The 16,793-nt window shown below is 40.2% G+C and overlaps 3 protein-coding genes and 1 non-coding gene across 5 annotated transcripts; 2 read left to right on the forward strand and 2 right to left on the reverse strand.

Moving 5' to 3' along the window:
* Window positions 1-1,711: 1,711 nt before the first annotated feature.
* Window positions 1,712-2,803, reverse strand: LOC4327143 (uncharacterized). Its single transcript, XM_015778821.3, has one exon. The coding sequence runs from the start codon at window positions 2,682-2,684 to the stop codon at window positions 1,944-1,946; it is 741 nt and encodes a 246-aa protein (XP_015634307.1). The 5' UTR covers window positions 2,685-2,803; the 3' UTR covers window positions 1,712-1,943.
* Window positions 2,804-8,150: 5,347 nt separating this feature from the next.
* TRNAS-UGA (transfer RNA serine (anticodon UGA)) lies at window positions 8,151-8,232 on the forward strand. The gene has a single exon. It is a non-coding gene; the product is annotated as a tRNA-Ser (tRNA).
* A 1,019-nt stretch (window positions 8,233-9,251) lies between these two features.
* Window positions 9,252-12,331, forward strand: LOC4327145 (uncharacterized). 2 transcript variants are annotated; one of them, XM_015765196.3, is made up of 6 exons: window positions 9,252-9,474; window positions 10,164-10,256; window positions 10,874-11,058; window positions 11,150-11,347; window positions 11,434-11,493; window positions 11,839-12,331. In XM_015765196.3, the coding sequence occupies exons 2-6, from the start codon at window positions 10,169-10,171 to the stop codon at window positions 11,986-11,988; spliced, it is 681 nt and encodes a 226-aa protein (XP_015620682.1). In that variant the 5' UTR covers window positions 9,252-9,474; window positions 10,164-10,168; the 3' UTR covers window positions 11,989-12,331. The 2 variants fall into 2 exon arrangements, with proteins under 2 accessions (XP_015620682.1, XP_025878792.1); XM_026023007.2 differs by having other exon boundaries at window positions 9,420-9,625.
* A 270-nt stretch (window positions 12,332-12,601) lies between these two features.
* On the reverse strand, window positions 12,602-16,378 carry LOC4327146 (mini-chromosome maintenance complex-binding protein). Its single transcript, XM_015765184.3, has 14 exons — window positions 16,137-16,378; window positions 15,617-15,730; window positions 15,428-15,535; window positions 15,183-15,308; window positions 15,044-15,091; window positions 14,685-14,810; window positions 14,442-14,600; window positions 14,249-14,323; window positions 14,044-14,157; window positions 13,722-13,924; window positions 13,486-13,621; window positions 13,179-13,403; window positions 13,008-13,075; window positions 12,602-12,882 (listed from the first exon to the last, which is right to left on the reverse strand). Exons 1-14 carry the CDS (start codon window positions 16,311-16,313, stop codon window positions 12,768-12,770), a joined length of 1,794 nt encoding a protein of 597 aa, XP_015620670.1. The 5' UTR covers window positions 16,314-16,378; the 3' UTR covers window positions 12,602-12,767.
* Between the last annotated feature and the right edge of the window lie 415 nt (window positions 16,379-16,793).

Genomic DNA, 16,793 nt, shown 5'->3' on the forward strand with positions numbered 1-16,793 from the left:
GTTCATGCTAGCTTCTCGTTGATATTATGATTTGCCATTTGCCAATGCTGCTAGCTGGCTTGGTCCAATCCTTTGAAGTGCCTTGTAAAGCATGCAAGATACGACTACTGTGCTAGCTTAACTAAACCAAGTTACACCTAGCTATGACAATAATCATCAATTCCAATCAATAGCAATACATGTTCTTGCTACTACATCTATCTCGGCCAATTAGCTACCTAGTTTAATTTTACCGTTAAACCCACTTGTTGGGACTAGCTAGTAGTACAATCAAGTTACTCACAAGCTAATTAATCAGGTGAGAGTTAAAAATGGTTTAAAAATATAGAATCACGTGATAGCTAGCCCGTTGATGCAAGGAGTTCATTTGTTTTGTTTTGCTTTCAAAGAATGTATTTGATAGACTCTTAATTAGAGTGGACTTACCGGCGCCATCGACGGAGGTTAGTGTGAGTTAAACTAATGTCGATGGATTAATTAGCTCTTAAGACCGGGGTTAATTAAGTAAGGGGACATACATGTATATTTGTCAAGTGAGCTGTCTAAAATTAATATAATTGATCATTGTCTTCTTGGAAATGTCCTTGCAATGTCTCCTCCACTGTCCTGATGCCCTTCAGATGGGGGAAAAATCTATGGCCAAATTGTACGTACTGATAGCCCTACTCAGTACTGTTCCTTAATTGTTACAGCTCCTCAACATGCATAGCTAATTTGAATTAATTAGATTGGGCCATCATGTTCTGCACGTATCAATACATGGTTTTTTTTCCTTCTGTTTTCAGAATAATAAGCTATAGTGCAAATGCATGAAGACGTTATTCAGACACTCAAAACTGCAAAGTGTCCATGAGAGTAGCATCATTCAGATTTCAGAGACACTGAATTAAGCACACCAAGTCCGGCATGTGTGTAAATGGTTTTGAATCATGTTCAAAAGGTATATACTACTACTATCAAATATGTCAAAAACAACTACAAAATTGTACCGAAAAATCAATTATGTTTCTAGGAACCTAGCTACTCTCTGTCATTGTGCGCGTCTCTGTTCATGATCAGATTCAGAATCAATCATCACTGCGGCCATCCGCATTGATTTCTCAACGACACAAGTAGCTAGGGGGAAACCACTGTTCTAGAATAAGTGCATGCACAATAACACGTAGCTGGTCCTCTTCGTAGGCATCCCATAAAATCGAAACATGTCCTAGCAAATAAATGTAACGATATTAGAAATATATAGAAGCAGAAAAACATCGATATAAATAAAGAGTAATTTTACGATCCTTAAGAGTTATTTAAATATATCACTTTATAGTGTAAAAGTTAGTACCTTTTGATACCTTATACTAGAGCTACTGAATTTTTAGTGTAAAAAATAGTACCTTTTGATACCTCATATATACTAGAGCTACCGAATTTTACAATAAAATGAGGTACCTTCTCCTATAAAATTTCTCATAAATATAAAGAACTGCGAAATTTCTCATAAATATAGTGGAAGAATCTTCCAGCCTCTGTGCCGTGTATACATAAACATACAAGGCGTGCAAAGGAAAAATTACAAATTTTGCAAACATGAAAATAATATAACACCATGCATGAATATGTAGAATTTACAGATTCAAAATCAGTTCCAAGGAGATGCCATGATCTGCAATGCAAGGGGCATCAATTTATATAGATTCTACCATTCTAGCACACCCATGCATGCTCATATATTATTCTCCATATATACTTCATACAAGCTTAATTAATTAAGCATATAACACTTTGGTGATAGTAATTAAACTCTTCCATAAATATCACTCCATGAAAAAGCCACATATATATGCATATGGTAAATAGAACACTGTTAAAACCTGCAAATTACACCCCAAGTTGAAACAGCAGCCGAGTAACAGTGACAGACAGCGTGAACTACGAGGCAAGAAGAGGAGAGGCTACGCCGCCTTCTGCGCCACGGCGGCGCTAGAGCCGTGGCCGCCGGCGCCGGCGCCGGCGGCCACCGACGAGATGGCGCTCCTCACCGTCATGGCGACGCGGCAGTTCTTGATGGCCCTGAAGCTCTCGTGCCGCACCCTGAAGCACGCCGTCGACGCCGCCATGTCGTCGTCGCCGCCGTCGTCGTCATCGTCGTCGTCGTCCCCGAACGCGCGGCCGCCGCCGCCGTGCCCCTGCAGGCTCCTCATCGACGAGCACGTCGGCGACTGCGTGCTCCTGAACGACAGCGAGTACGACGAGTAGAACGAGGCCGACGACGACGACGACGAGGTGGAGGAGGCGCAGGACGACGTCGGCGAGCCCGACACCGGCCGGCCGCCTCTCCGCAGCCTGATCTTGGGCAGCACGAACAACCTGAGGATGCCGTGCTTCCCATACTTCCTTCCTCCTCCGCCGCCGCCGCCGCCGGCGGACACCTTGCCGGCGGTGTAGTAGGACGGCGGCGGCGTGAGCGGCGGCAGCACGGCGTCGGACATGGCGTTCTTGGGCGTGCCCGGCTGCGACTCCCACAGGAAGGGCACGGAGCCCGCGGAGGCGACGCCGTAGTACACCCTGAACGACGGCGCCGCGGCGGCGCTCTCCCTGGACAGCAGCTTGGAGAACACCTTGCTCCCCGCCGGCTTCAGCTGGAGCTTAGACGCCTCCTCCTCCTCCTCCTTCTCCTTCTTGGCCGCCGCCATGGATGGACGCGATCGAGGAGGAGGAAGAGATCTCGAGCTCGAGGAGAGGGAAGCTGGAGAGAGTGAGGAGGAAGACGAGAGAGCGCGGCGGCGAGTGGCTTCTTCTTATGCTGCGCTGCGGTGTCAGTGGCCGGGAGTAATACGGTTTTATTAGTGGAGATTAGTTGGGTGTTTAATTAATTAGTTAATTAATTTGCACGTCCTCTTAATATAATTAATCCGCTTGCTATTGCTATACTACTGCTGCTCACCTCTTCACTCACTCAGATCCGAGGTAGCAGAGTTGACTGTTGACTTGGTGTTGGCCTACTAGGATTTATTAGGAGTAGGATTTCCCAGCTAGAATTTCAGTGGGAATTTTCTGCTCAATGGAAATGGTTGAGAATTTAAATATTTTTTTAAAACATTGTACAAATTCGTAGATGCTCTTAAACATGTAAGCACACTCACCCTTGTAAACGCATACATACATCTAGGGGTGAAAACGGTACGGAAACTTTCCGGATTTCGGACCTATTTTCGAAAACGGAATATGTCGGTCGGAATTTTTTCGGAATTTTTCGGAAACGGAAACGAATTTGGAAATATTTTCTCGGAAACGGAATCGGAAATGATAAGGGCAGTTTCCATCGGAACTCGGAATCGGTCGAAAACTTTCCGGAAATTTTCTCGGAATTTCTGGAAATTTCCTCGGAATTACCATAAATTTTGTGACTGAAATACCCTTAATTCCTTTTTTAAGCACTAAATAGTGAATACCATGGTGTTTGGCTGTTATTTTTTAAAAAAATATTTGTTATGCAAATCTAAAATTACATAAGAATATTTTTTGTGCTACATTGGGATTTATCAACAACATTACTCTTTTAAACATAGATAATTTATTTAATTAGATTTATTAGTTTGAGGGGTTTTTTATTCCGATAAATTTTCGTTACCGTATTCGCGCCGGTTCGTTTTCGCTCCGCTTTCGATTTCGATAATATTCGATTCCGTTTTCGTATCCGGGGTTTCCGATTCCGATTTCGATTCCGAAAAAAAATATGAAAACGAAAACGATAAAGATGGTTTCCGTCCGTTTTCGTACCGTTTTCACCCCCTACATACATCTTACCACTATGAGCATATCTAACTCTTCAAGAAATTAGAGTGACATATTTTAAGATCGGTGAGGTTATGATAAATGTTATTATTGTTAACATGCTGCTGAAAGAATAATTATTACAAATACGAACACCCATTTCATGTTTAGGACTTGCGGATGAGCAAGTTCCATCCTAAGAAATCTGTAATCAGCTATGCTATGTTCAGTTTGCGTGAGATTTTAAATATTAGAAAACAACGTTATTTTTGGTCCAGTGTATTGTTTAACCTTTTTCCAATCATCATGTACAAAAACTACAAGGTTAAATTTTTAAATGAAGTTTATTCAAAAGATAATTTTGAAACGAGATATATCTGATCTATTATAATTCTTTTATATATTTAGAAACATATGGCACAAGAGTTAGTAGTACCCACTAGTACATTAGTACAAAAGCGAACTGGTACTAAAACTTTTTAAACTACTCATTTCAAAACCAGCAGCGACAAGAACAAATGGAAAGACAAGCATATCAACACAAAGTACTCTATCCGTCCCATAAAAAACCAACATAGTACTTACTCTGTTTCACAATGTAAGTCATTCTAACATTTTCCATATTCATATTGATATTAATGAATTTAGACATATATATCTATCTAGATTCATTAACATTAATATGAATGTGGGAAATGCTAGAATGACTTACATTGCGAAACGGAGGGAGTATGAAATATGATACATACTAGTATTTTGAATCTCGATATATCTTTGTCCAGATTCATTGTGGTCTTATTTAGATTTCAACTTTTCTTTTCAAACTTCCAACTTTTCCGTCACATTGAACTTTTCTACACATGCAAACTTCCAAGTTTTCAGTCACATCGTTCCAATTTCTTCAAACTTTCAATTTTGGTGTGGAACTAAACACAACCGGAGCTAGAATGTGTCATAACCAGTCTTATACTATCTCCGTTTTTTAATAGATGACGCCGTTGACTTTTTCTTACATGTTTGACCATTCGTTTTATTCAAAAATTTTACGTAATTATAATTTATTTTGTTATGAGTTGTTTTATCATTCATAGTACATTAAGTGTGATTTATATCTTATACATTTGCATAAAATTTTTGAATAAGACAAATGGTCAAATATGTTAGAAAAAGTCAACGGCGTCATCTATTAAAAAACGGAGGAAGTATTTGTTTTTTTTTGCACGGAGAGAGTATTTCAAAGAGTCCAAGGGATGCAAATGATTTTGTACCGTAGGCAGTACAATCTCTGCTTCAAGGTCTTGAATAAACAAGCGGTACCACGCTGTATCGCAATTGAATGCTACTCATCTGCATTGCATCCACGTACGTGGAGATGAGCAAAAAATAAATAAATAAATATAGTAAACCGCTCCATCCATGGATGGCACCACCCACAACAAGCTAGCCCATTAATTTCCCCTGTTTTTCTGTTTGGTCCACAAGTAGCTAGGGCACACTCTTGATCTGGACATTCGGTAGTACTACCGTTTAATTGCCTGAATTGAATTTTGCTTAATTGCCTGAATTCAATTTTGCAAATGGTTGGATGTAGTAGCTGTGTTATTGGGCTTCTTTTACTCTAGCTATGAGCAGTAGTGTACATCTCTATGCAAGGCATTATTTTATATTTCCTGAAAAAGATTTATGCATATTACATAAGTAGTATCTGGACCTATATATACATATTGCAGAGGTCCCTGCAAGGAGTAATTAATCAAGGCTGTTTTACTCCTATCACAATTATTAAAGAATCATCATGAAGTGCAAGTCTGCAGGAACTAAAAAAAAAGGAGAAAATAAATTGATATGTCCTCAAGATGATCATGTAATGGCAGTGGCAGGTATGACCATTGACCAACTGCCTTGATAGTTGATAATGATCACACATACACAGAGGGCACAAGGAGTAAATCATAAGATAATGATCTCACCACTTTCTAATCTTTCTAGGAACCATGCATTAAAAAGAGCCAAGCAGAAGTGGGGTTTAGGCATTCTGTACATGAACATTGCACATGTGGGTTGATCCATTCCATGCATTTTGATTGATGAATCGTGTTAATTAACCCCACAAGACAAGGCAATTAAGATCAGTGTGTGAGCCATGAAGGTCTTAACAAAACACGGCTTTTGTTTGGTTTTGGGGTAGCTGGAGTGCTGGACCTCTCACCAAACGGCCTGCACGCTTTCAATGTCTCAGGGTCAGGGCGCTCTTGGACAGTAGAGAAGAAGAGGCTGTCAGTTTCAGAGTTAATTAATTGCAAAATTAAGTACTCTACGTTGTTTGCCTAAATCTTTGATGTATTTGGCATTAGCTAGATTGTTAATTGTCGTTTTCATTCTGAAAGGGTTGGCAAGTGACAGCAAATGTTGATCAACTGAATATGTACTTGTAGTAGCTCGGCTTATACATATCAAAAAGAAAAATGGAAATCAGAAAGGACCAAGATCCTGGACATGCATTGGGTTCTTGTCTAGCTGCTGCTTCCTACCTACGCAAGATTTGCGTACTGTTGTGTTGTGGAGTTTGGACAAACCATGCAAATATTATTCTAACGCTGAAACTCTGCAAGTGTGCCTTGATATGTTTGTAATTCTTTAATTTCTAGTGGTAGGATTTGGACGAAGAAGATGGCGTAGAATCAGGAGCTATACATCTACTGTAGAATCTTTGGTTTGAGTGATTCGTGACTATCGATGCAAGCTAAGGTAGGTCGTCCATCTATGGTGCGTTCATCTATATACTCCTATAGTGTAGTGGTAGCAGATTTCCTTAGCCTGCGGATAACTGAATATTAATTGTGTTCGTTCAGAAATTGGAGAGTTCCTTCAGGCTTCAACTGACCTAGGTAGGATTCATGCATCGAGACGATCACCAAACCGATCGACCAATGATCTCTGTCAATTGCCCATCCAAACAATGAACGGACAACAAGTTAATTTACTGTACCTTGCATTTGCACTGCACGTCTGCACCTAGCTGAAGTCTGAATTCTTTCAGATATACTAGCTGGGTTGTTCTTTGCACGATCAGTCGGGTAGCACATAAGATAGCTGGGGTTCACTCAATGGCTCTCATTGCATGCACGCCACGGCAGAGCAACTGCTGGCTACGAGCTATCACTATCATATGTTGTCAGTATCCCGATTCGTATTCTAGTATCTTACGATACTACGATGTTACCAAGCTGAAACGATACCGATCCCATCTAGCATCCTAATTTTCATAGTATCTCGATCCTACTATTCATTACTACACGATCCTACGAAATCTTAGGTGGTATCCCGATTCTACGATCCCTACGATACTACAAAATACTACCTACAAAATACGATCCCTACGATCCCTACAAAGTATTATTTAAAATAACATGGTTTGAATATAATGTAACTAAATATGCTCAAATTTATATGAAAATCAGTTAAATATATCAAAACTAACGTGATTTCTCTTGATAAATGTCTCTATTTGCATGACATATATCATTACTATATTTTTTTATATAGAATGGCTATATATAATCAATATAAATATTAATTAAACTTAAAAAAAAGAAAATCTCATAGTATCCCGATCCTACGATACGATATTACTTTGAGCAAAACGATACTAGCTAATATCCCAATCCTAACAAACTTACATCATACCATCAGTGCAAGTGTTCTGAACTTCTCGGCGAGTTCTTGCGGCCATTGCCATGAAATGAATTCGCAGCTAGCTGCTATCGCATTGGGAAGAGGGAGCAAGATAGCAGTTGCAGTTTGGGCGGTTGATTGGTTACCTTACCTATGCATCACCAATTCGCCATGGTCGGCAATTGGGACTTGGGCGGTTCATCGATCAATACTGCTCGACCACCGGCCGGCTGCTCCCGTCACTTCAAAATCCCTTATATTAGCTAGCTCTGCTGCTAGTATTTCTTTTGTCTTGAAAAAAAACTTTTAAAGATGATCTGAACATATGCATACCTTTCATATTATCATCAGAACTTGACTTTTTTGGACAAATGCAAGTTCAGATTTATTCCCAGAAGTTATACTCCTTGTTGCTACTGCTGTCACCTCGTGTTTCTCTCGTCTTGTCATGGCAACAACCAACGCTAAGTGCAGGTGCAGCAAGCAGGAATGGGGGAGACTGGTTTGCCGGTTGGTGTCGCCGTGTCTGCGGTGATCGGTGAGGCGCAGTAATTGGATACTACCAAACTTGATGGGCCGAGCCCGTGTCAGCCTGTCAGGTCTTGGCCTTTTTACAGGCCCGCTTGCTTGCGTGCCCTGACATTCCTTTCGGCCCATCAAGGCTTACATTTATAGTATTAAATAGCTCAATTGTGCCATTCATGCAAAGAGTCGATATGTCCGAGTGGTTAAGGAGACAGACTTGAAATCTGTTGGGCTTCGCCCGCGCAGGTTCGAACCCTGCTGTCGACGCATTTTTTTCCCCTTCCCGTAGTAGGGTCTTGTGCTGTTGTGCCATATTTATCCCACTTTATTATCTTTTTTTTCCTTTAACTAGACATGAATTCCAGTCTTCGTGTCATTTATCCTTTTGTTAATATTTTTTCCCTTTAACTACACAGTAATTCTACTCTTGTGCCATTTATCCATGCAATTTATTTTGCTTGGACTATATCTCCTTGTATTCTTTTTTTTTTCTATTTCACTTGCGATAGATGTTTAGAGTCTTATTTTTAGATTTTCTTTTCATTCATAGAATCTTGCATCAAAGATTCGTGTACGCATAGATCTAACTTGCAATTACAATCAGTTACACAACACTTGTACAGAGTGTTAGCACTTATACTCAGTTACATGTAGTTACACTCAGTTATACATTTACAGTGCACCGATATTAAATTTTTACAACTATATTTTTTTCTAGATTTACAATTTTGGATATGTTTGTCTCTTTTTTTATTTCATTCGAAACGGGTTGTATATATTGGTTGAAATTCTGTAAAATTTAAAGCTCCAAATATGTCGAAAGATCAATGGGTAGACCTTTTTGCCCTTAAATAATTTTAACATATTTCTATTTATTTTTTGAGAAAAAAGTATGCTGTACCAAAGGAATAGGAGTACTCCTTTTTGGCACGTATAAACCCGCGGAACAAAATCATACAAACCAGCATCTTTTGGTCGAAATTGAATAATCACAAATCTAGCCACGACAGTGACTTTGCACTTCTATTAGGAAGGAACTGAAGTGTTTACAACAACCTGTTGTGTGAATCTTTTATCTGATTTTTCTTTTTCTTATCTCTTCATCATAACTCCAAAATCGAATAAAAACCAAAAACTAACTTAGGAAGAGGCAAACATAATTCTGTCTAAAATTTTGGGGGACAAAAAAAAACTATCTCCTTTCTTTTTGAAAAAAAAAAATCTACTTTCTCATCCACTCCTGTCGTTGTTCAGCTTAGCTTGGAAGGGAGGAGAAGAATCTTTTTGTTCCTCCTGTCCTGTCCATAGCTCATGCAACACAAGCCATTAATCTAATCTTGCATTCATCTACATCTAATCATCTACTCCTACAAATCTTGTAGTATTAAAGAAGCTTAAATGATTAAGATTTTTTAAAAAAATCAATAAGTTCAAGAAGATTCCCTTGCTCTCCTGACTTCTCCACCCCGTTCCAAGAACAAAGCAGACAGAGAGCGAAGAAGCAACAAGGTGAGCCCATGCTTGATTCCTTGATCCATATTAGCTTATTCTTAGCAACCACTCGCTGTTTCTTGATTTTCTCTGCCCGATTCGATTCCGTAACCATGGGGGGTTCGATTTGAGTATCATGAGCTGTTGATTTCATCTCCCACGAACCAAGGTAGGTTAGTAGCGGAAGAGAAAGTTTTATGCTTTACGAATTCGAGCGTCTGTAGTGATGAAAAGGAAGTAAATTTTGGATCTTTCTAGCGTTTGTTTCGGTGGGGAAGCTGAATCTGGCTGATTTGGTGCGCAACTCGTGTATGCATTGTTTGTGGAAGTGTGAGATCTAATCTAGAAATCTAATCCAGCGTTACCGAGTTTGTTGATTTTTTTTGTGCAAAAATTGGTCTTGAGATGGGCTGAAATCCACTGTATTGGGATTCTGAAGCGTTCCTGTAAGATCTAACACTAGATTTGGAATGTGAGAGAGGAGGAAGGGATCTATTTGAGGCTTTCTTTTGGCCATATGGAGAAATTTTAGTTAAGCAACCGGAGGGTAAATCTGTCTAGTCAACCATTTTGGGGAAAACTTCTGCATGATTGACCTCTGAGATGCATTCTGGTCGTCTGATGCACACAGCTTCAACTTTCAGTTGGATACTTTGGAGTTTTAACTTTCCAGCTTCTGTTTCTCTAATCTGCAATTCTGCAAGCAGGCAAAATGTGTTCCATAAGGAGCTTTGCTTTTGTGCTGGTATTAGCATTTTCAGTTGCAGTCGCGGAGAGCAGAGATTCATTTAATGTATTGGGTAAGTCATGAATTCATTATGAGAATGAATAATGTTACTAATATTTTCTCCATTCTTATTTTCATATCAATTGGTGTTTCTGATGATAATTCTAAGTAGATCAAGCGCCGCAATGGCAAGCAATATAACACTCTCTACAGTTCTAAAATATAAAGGAATACATTTATGTGTTGATCTACATTAATTATTCCACATCACGTTATATGCGTTGGTCTAAGATTGCACAAGCACATAATAGTAAAATTGGTATCTGTGTGTTTGCTGATGACGAATGTTATGAGAATTGCATTTCTGACCAGTCTTGCTTGACACATCTGCTGCATATCAGACATCATGAGTTACATTTATTTTATCTATTTTTGTTTTCATTTTGAAAACTCTTATCTTCACCTGTAATAAAATTGTAATTCAGATATCACACAGTGGTCAATATATCTTCAGCATAAGAATGATTCCGTTCTACAATTTTGTTTTCACTTGAAAACTCTATCTTCACCTGTAATAAAATTGTAGGTCAGATATCACACAGTGGTTATATCTTCAGCATAAGAATGATTTCGTTCTACAATTCAACTTATTAGTTTTTGACTCTACGGTCAATTTGTCATGTATTTCAGCTCATAAAAGCTTTCCCCTTGAAAACAAGAAGACAGGGTTAACTTCAGCCAATGGAAAGCTGTGTCAACTATGCGAGCAGTACTCAACGGAAGCACTGTTCTACCTCCAACAAAATGAAACCCAAACTGAGATTCTTAGCATCCTCCACCATGCATGCGCAAACGTTGGACCTCTAAAACAGCAGGTCTGAATAAATTTCAATGCCCGCCTTGGAATCAGAACATGCTAATTTCGTCAGACTAATTTTTGTATGCCAATGGTTTACCCTGTTACAGTGCATCACTCTGGTTGACTACTACATTCCCCTTTTCTTCTTGGAGGTTTCGATGGTAACACCTGAAAAGTTCTGTGAATCAGTGCATCTCTGCAGAAAGGGAACGATGCTTCGCCTACCATCTCGAGGAGATACATGCGGCATATGCCATCATGTTCTTGTTGAAGTTCTTATCATGCTAAAGGATCCTGACATGCAGGTAACTGCCATCATTTCAGATTTTCAATGGTCACAACCAATTCTGTATTGCTGGGGTCATACTTAATCGAATTCGTAATTTTGCAGCTGGAGATAGTCGAGATATTTCTCAAAGCATGCAGCAAGGCAGATAATTATGTACAGCAGGTAAATTAGTCACATTTATGGAAATACAAAATAAATCAGCCTCTACTAAAGAATCAAACACATTTTTCATGGTTGTTTATACAGAAAATCACTTAACATCCTGTAAGCAAAGCATTTCAAATGCTATAATGCTTTTCTCGAATGTGCTTGCATATACCGATTTGAGACATTAAGATGTCGCTGATCAAGCCCAGCACCTAGAAATTTATCTGTAATTAGCTTAGTTACCTGCAACTTTGTATCAGCTGAATGGTTTTCCTGATGAAATACTGCCATTTTAACCATTTGCAAGGCCCATTTCTAGTTCTGTTCTTCTCATGGCAGTCCTATTTGTAATTTTTGCAGTGCAAGAAGATGGTCCTTGAATATACCCCTTTGATTCTGGTGAAATCTCAGAAGTTTCTTGAGACGACAGACGTCTGCTCTACAATTCATGCATGCAAAACGGGGACACAAGCATCTGCAGAAACCATGCTTCTGTCTGCCGCATCGTGAAAACAATGCAAATCAAGAAATTGCTACTTATTTCCCAAGAGATTGAACCGGTAATGAATTGAAGATCAGATGCCTGTGGGAATTCTTTACTCTATTGCTGAAACAGTATTGAGTGAGGCAAAAAAAAATGTTGTATGTAGAGATTTGTGTTGTATATTTTGAACCTACACTGCTCTCAAGTTTGAAGCATGGAGCAGCTGTACCACCGTTCATCGATGATCGAGCATACAAAGTTACAAACTGTCTGATGTCATTGAATTTGGAAGTTACATGTGCAATTATCGCATTGTATCATTATCATTTGACAAACATTCATACTATTATTATTCAGTGTTTCTCTGTTGCTCTGGCTGGTCCAATGGTAGGTCAAATATATGAAAAAAAGAGTAAATATTGCAAGTGATACACGGAAAATTGTATGTTAAAATTTTGGCTCAAAGATAATTGAAACATGGCATGGAAGGTTCACTTGGTTGATAAAAATATTTGGGTGTCCATCCAATACTAGAACAGCACTTCAGGCTGTAGAATTTGCTGAAACCAATGGCAAATCGGATGGCAAGCCTGTAGGTGCAAGTTCAATTTTTTTTTTCACAGGTATTGCAAGAGATGCTTTTCAGGTCAGATAACTTATCAAATGGCATTGATACTTCCATAGGATCACAGAAGATGTTGCAGATCCACATCTTGATTTAGATTTTAGACCCTAGTGGTATACACATAACATTGGGCCACGGCCACAAGTGGATTTTACAAGCACATTTTACTGTGATCTCATCTCATTGTAGCCTCTCCTTCCTGAGCCTCTCCAGCTCCTTCACCATCTGCCAGTGCTCCATGGAGAGACTCTTCTCACCAAAGCTTGCAGCCATTATCTGTGCCATCGTTAGCCATCTGCAGATCCACATAAGCAGAATTAGTTTAGCAAAAGGTTTCATTTCATAATCCTCATGTAAAAGTAACTGGAGATGGTGTAGGATGCCAGATTGCCCACACTGACAGGCATCAGCGGCACACACCTGCTAAGTTCAGAACAACCCAAGCTCCTATCATCACGCATGGCATTGACCATTTCATCTTGAATCATCTACAATTAAGGCGCAAACATTATGCAATTTAATTAAGTCTGTTCATGTTCCTGACAAACATATCAGTTTATTTCTTGATAGAGTTGAGCAAGGGATAATCACCTGGTATGTATCAGTTTCAGTTGACTGAGGAAGAGACCTAACTGTGGCCAAATACCATCTCCAACTTTCAAGTTCCTCGGAGCTTGCATTTACCGCAGGAACAGATGATGGGCGGAAAGGTACTATCAAGTCAGAAGGTAGGATATTTGATTTTCCCTCGGAGAGAATTAGTAGCTGCACATCAGTTGCCATTTCCAACTTGTAGAACTCAAAATCATACTCAACCTGCAAAAATGTTTAAAGATGTTATAGATAAATTGGTCGGCAAAGATAATTTGTAGCCTCATGAAGTCATGAGGCTTATTACCTTCTGTGACTCCATCAAGTTCTTAAGCAGCATAGTATTCTCGACACCTTTGGATGTCAATGATCCAGACTGCAAGAGAGTCTCATCAAAGGTCAGGTGAGTACCCTGAGGTAACTGTAAAACTCCTGTAACCAATCTGCAGCAAAATTTAGGTGGGGTTATGTTAAAAGTGATTGTTGAATGATGAAAACATCAGGAGTAACAAATTCTTCATAAGACAAACAAACAATATGTACCTTCCTGATTGGTTGTCCTTTCTAGGCTGAAGTGTGGCTGTGTTGAGATACTCAATTGACAGAGGAATAACTTGTGAATATGGTAGTAGCCTCTGGAACAAATTATTTAGCTGGTTTCCAAATATAGAAACACTCTCTCTGTTAAAGCCAGTGAAATTCAAGGAGAGCCTACCAACGGTAACCACATCCACCTTATTACGAAGCTGCATGGAGATTGAGAACCAATAACTTAGTAAACTAATATGAACTGTTTTTAGCAGTTACAATGCAAAGAAAACAACTTGATGTAGTATAGATCAGCTGTGTTAGTGATATGACGTACTCTGGATAGAAGATGCAACAGTAAACATTGAGCTGCCAGTTCATCTTTCCCTAATACCAGAGTAAGATGTGAGAGCAAAGATTGCCGAATTCCCCTTAGCAGGATTGGTGATGGCTGCATGATAAAAAAAATTGGGATTAGTTATTTTAAATCAACGCTAAAACTGTTAAACCAACTTCTGCATTCAAGATTCAGTGCTATGTACCTCAACCGCAGGAGGCCTTGGTAGAAAATCATGAGCAGATAAGTTTCTCCATACCAAGCAGTGAAGACGGGGAACCTGTACAAATATTTACAAGCATTAGAAGTCAGAAAAAAATACAAATATGAATACACTTTCTTTTCATTGTTAGATATGAAATTGATCACTATGTAGTATGTACTTTTGATGCATGTACCTTACTGGGAGGCAGCTGAGCGGTTACATCTTCCATAAGGTCAAACATTATATCATCCGAATTATCGTTAGGAGCAGCAAGTTCAGGGTCAAATGTATATACACCTATGAACTCAGAAACATCGTTCAGTTTCACCTGACTTTCAGGCATATCATACACCTGCAAAGAATAGTTCAATCCGTAAACCATAGAAAAAAAAGATTGAATAGAATGCATTTCATGCAGAAAGCTTAGGAGCTCTACCTTCACTAGGCAGGAAAAGGAGCTTCCAGGAATATGATGATCTCCCCCATTCATCTCTGGGACATGATGTTCTTCATTCATTGACATTTCTACTGAACTATTTGAGATCTTGACACCATCATCCTTCTGAGGAAAAGTAAGGCAGTTTAAATCAGATTCCCAGTCAGCTAACTGTATGGATTAGATTTAGCATGAAACCAAGCAATTTGGAGAAGCATATATGCCATAAATCTACTAAGACATTTAAGTTATCCTACTTTATTAGCATGCAGAATTAATCTACAACCAAGCAAGGCAGTTGCGAGACTGTGTAAATGTTAGGAGACTACTAGGAAAGAAAAATCAATCTTCCTTCTTACCGTCTTCTTGCTGGATGAAGAAGTCTCTCCACTACCACTTTCTGAAACCTGCATCAGTCAACTCATTAGACGACAATACTACTTGTTAGGCAGCAAAGTGTCAAAAGAAACCATTGCAACAAACTTAGCAAAAGCTTACATCCATGGCGTCATTATCTGCACCCCTCTTCCTTTTCTCCCTTTGTTCAGATGTGAAGCAGCTTGCTATTCTGCGCAAGTCAGGGCCAGGGGACGACTCGCGTGTCCAAGAATTTTGTCCAGGCACCTGAAATAAACCAATGGCATTGTCCAGGTTGAATTCCAACATAAGCTGCTTATCAGCAATGAGTAAGACTAGGATTAATAGCAAATGAGCAGCAGGTGCTCTTGGAAGCGGCAACATACAGGCACACAGTGGAAAAGATGGCGCTCCCAGAGATGTGAATCACAAGGGTGTGGCATTGAGAACGGCGAGGAATCGGAGAATTTGTTTGTCCTCCAAGTGGAGCCATCCTACACAAATAATGGTTCAAAATAAGCATAACAAGCACTAAAATGCAGCTTTACATTAACTTATGTACTAAATTCCAATACCTTGAAAGCACCAACATAGAACTCGTTCCCGAGCATGTCCTGAACCATCCCCCGGAACCGAACAAGGGTATTCGGCTTGATCAATCCAAGATTTGATTCATCCAACACCGGAACCTGGAAAGGAAAATATTCCCACATTCCGTCATTCCCTGAACTTCCTAAGATTCATTTACACCCACAATACAAAATATCCTCTTTCTCTCTTTTTTTTGGGACAAGCTCAACATAAACATATGTGACATTCTAAGTATCTGAATTGAAATGTTTGCAAGAACAGCAAAAAGCAGTTATCTTTCACCCAACTTAGATCTGAGAGCATAGTACTTCCTAACCACATCTACTGATGATTCCAAATTTACCCTAAGAAAACCTTTAATCTCCCCGTCTCATATTCATTATAGACATTCAAAGATCACTAACTTTGACGATATTAGGGTTTCAGCGATCTACCAAATAACATCATTTTCAGAAATCGACAGCTGCGGCAACCATCAACACGGGGGGGGATCAGACTTCTTACCTTGTCAAGCCCGCCTTGCTCGAAGAGAAAGGAGCGGAACACCTCGGTGGCGCCCCAGTCTTTCCCCCGGAACGCCGCCACCGGCTCGTGCCCACCGGACTCCGCCGCCGCCCTCTCGAAGGTGGAGCGCACCGCCCCCAGGGGGTTCCCGACGAGGTCGTACTGCGGCCCCACCATCCTCCCTCTCCCTCTCCTCGCTCTCTCTCTCTCTCGTTGGGGAGATTGGGGAGCGGAGCAATGGCGGGAGAAGTGGTGAGGTGAGGAGGGAGAGGAGTTATAGCGGGTGGGGTTTTCGCGCCACTGGCGGCGGCGCTTCCCGCCGTTTTCTCCCCCTCTTCCCGCCAATGCGCGCCTCTCCTGGTACTTGGACCTTGGTGCGTCTATTGGGCCTAATGGGCCGTCCTAGCATTCGGCACGGGAGTGCGGCCCGTCTGCGGGTGCGCGCTGCTGCCGGGCCGAGATGCCTCCGGCCCATATGAGGCCTGCTTATTGGTTAGCGATCCAAATCTGGAAAAAGTCCACTTTGACTCCCTTAAATGTAAAACGAATCTAATTTGTACCCCTCAACCAGAAAACCGGTTAGAACGACTCCCCCAATTACTAAAACCGGTACAAATTGACTCCCTCGGTGGTTTTGTAGGACGGTTTTGCTGACGT

This window comes from Oryza sativa, chromosome 1, assembly GCF_034140825.1.
Source record: "Oryza sativa Japonica Group chromosome 1, ASM3414082v1".
NCBI classification, from domain to species: domain Eukaryota; kingdom Viridiplantae; phylum Streptophyta; class Magnoliopsida; order Poales; family Poaceae; genus Oryza; species Oryza sativa.

Bases quoted from the DNA above. Each gene is read 5' to 3' on its own strand.
- LOC4327143 (XM_015778821.3), bottom strand. From the start codon at position 2,684: ATGGCGGCGGCCAAGAAGGAGAAGGAGGAGGAGGAGGAGGCGTCTAAG.
- LOC4327145 (XM_015765196.3), top strand. From the start codon at position 10,169: ATGTGTTCCATAAGGAGCTTTGCTTTTGTGCTGGTATTAGCATTTTCA. The intron at 11,059-11,149 runs GTCTGAATAAAT...ACCCTGTTACAG, and splicing joins TTGGACCTCTAAAACAGCAG to TGCATCACTCTGGTTGACTA. The intron at 11,494-11,838 runs GTAAATTAGTCA...TAATTTTTGCAG, and splicing joins CAGATAATTATGTACAGCAG to TGCAAGAAGATGGTCCTTGA.
- LOC4327146 (XM_015765184.3), bottom strand. From the start codon at position 16,313: ATGGTGGGGCCGCAGTACGACCTCGTCGGGAACCCCCTGGGGGCGGTG. The intron at 15,731-16,136 runs GTAAGAAGTCTG...TTTCCTTTCCAG, and splicing joins AGCAAGGCGGGCTTGACAAG to GTTCCGGTGTTGGATGAATC. The intron at 15,309-15,427 runs GTATGTTGCCGC...GGTTTATTTCAG, and splicing joins ATCTTTTCCACTGTGTGCCT to GTGCCTGGACAAAATTCTTG.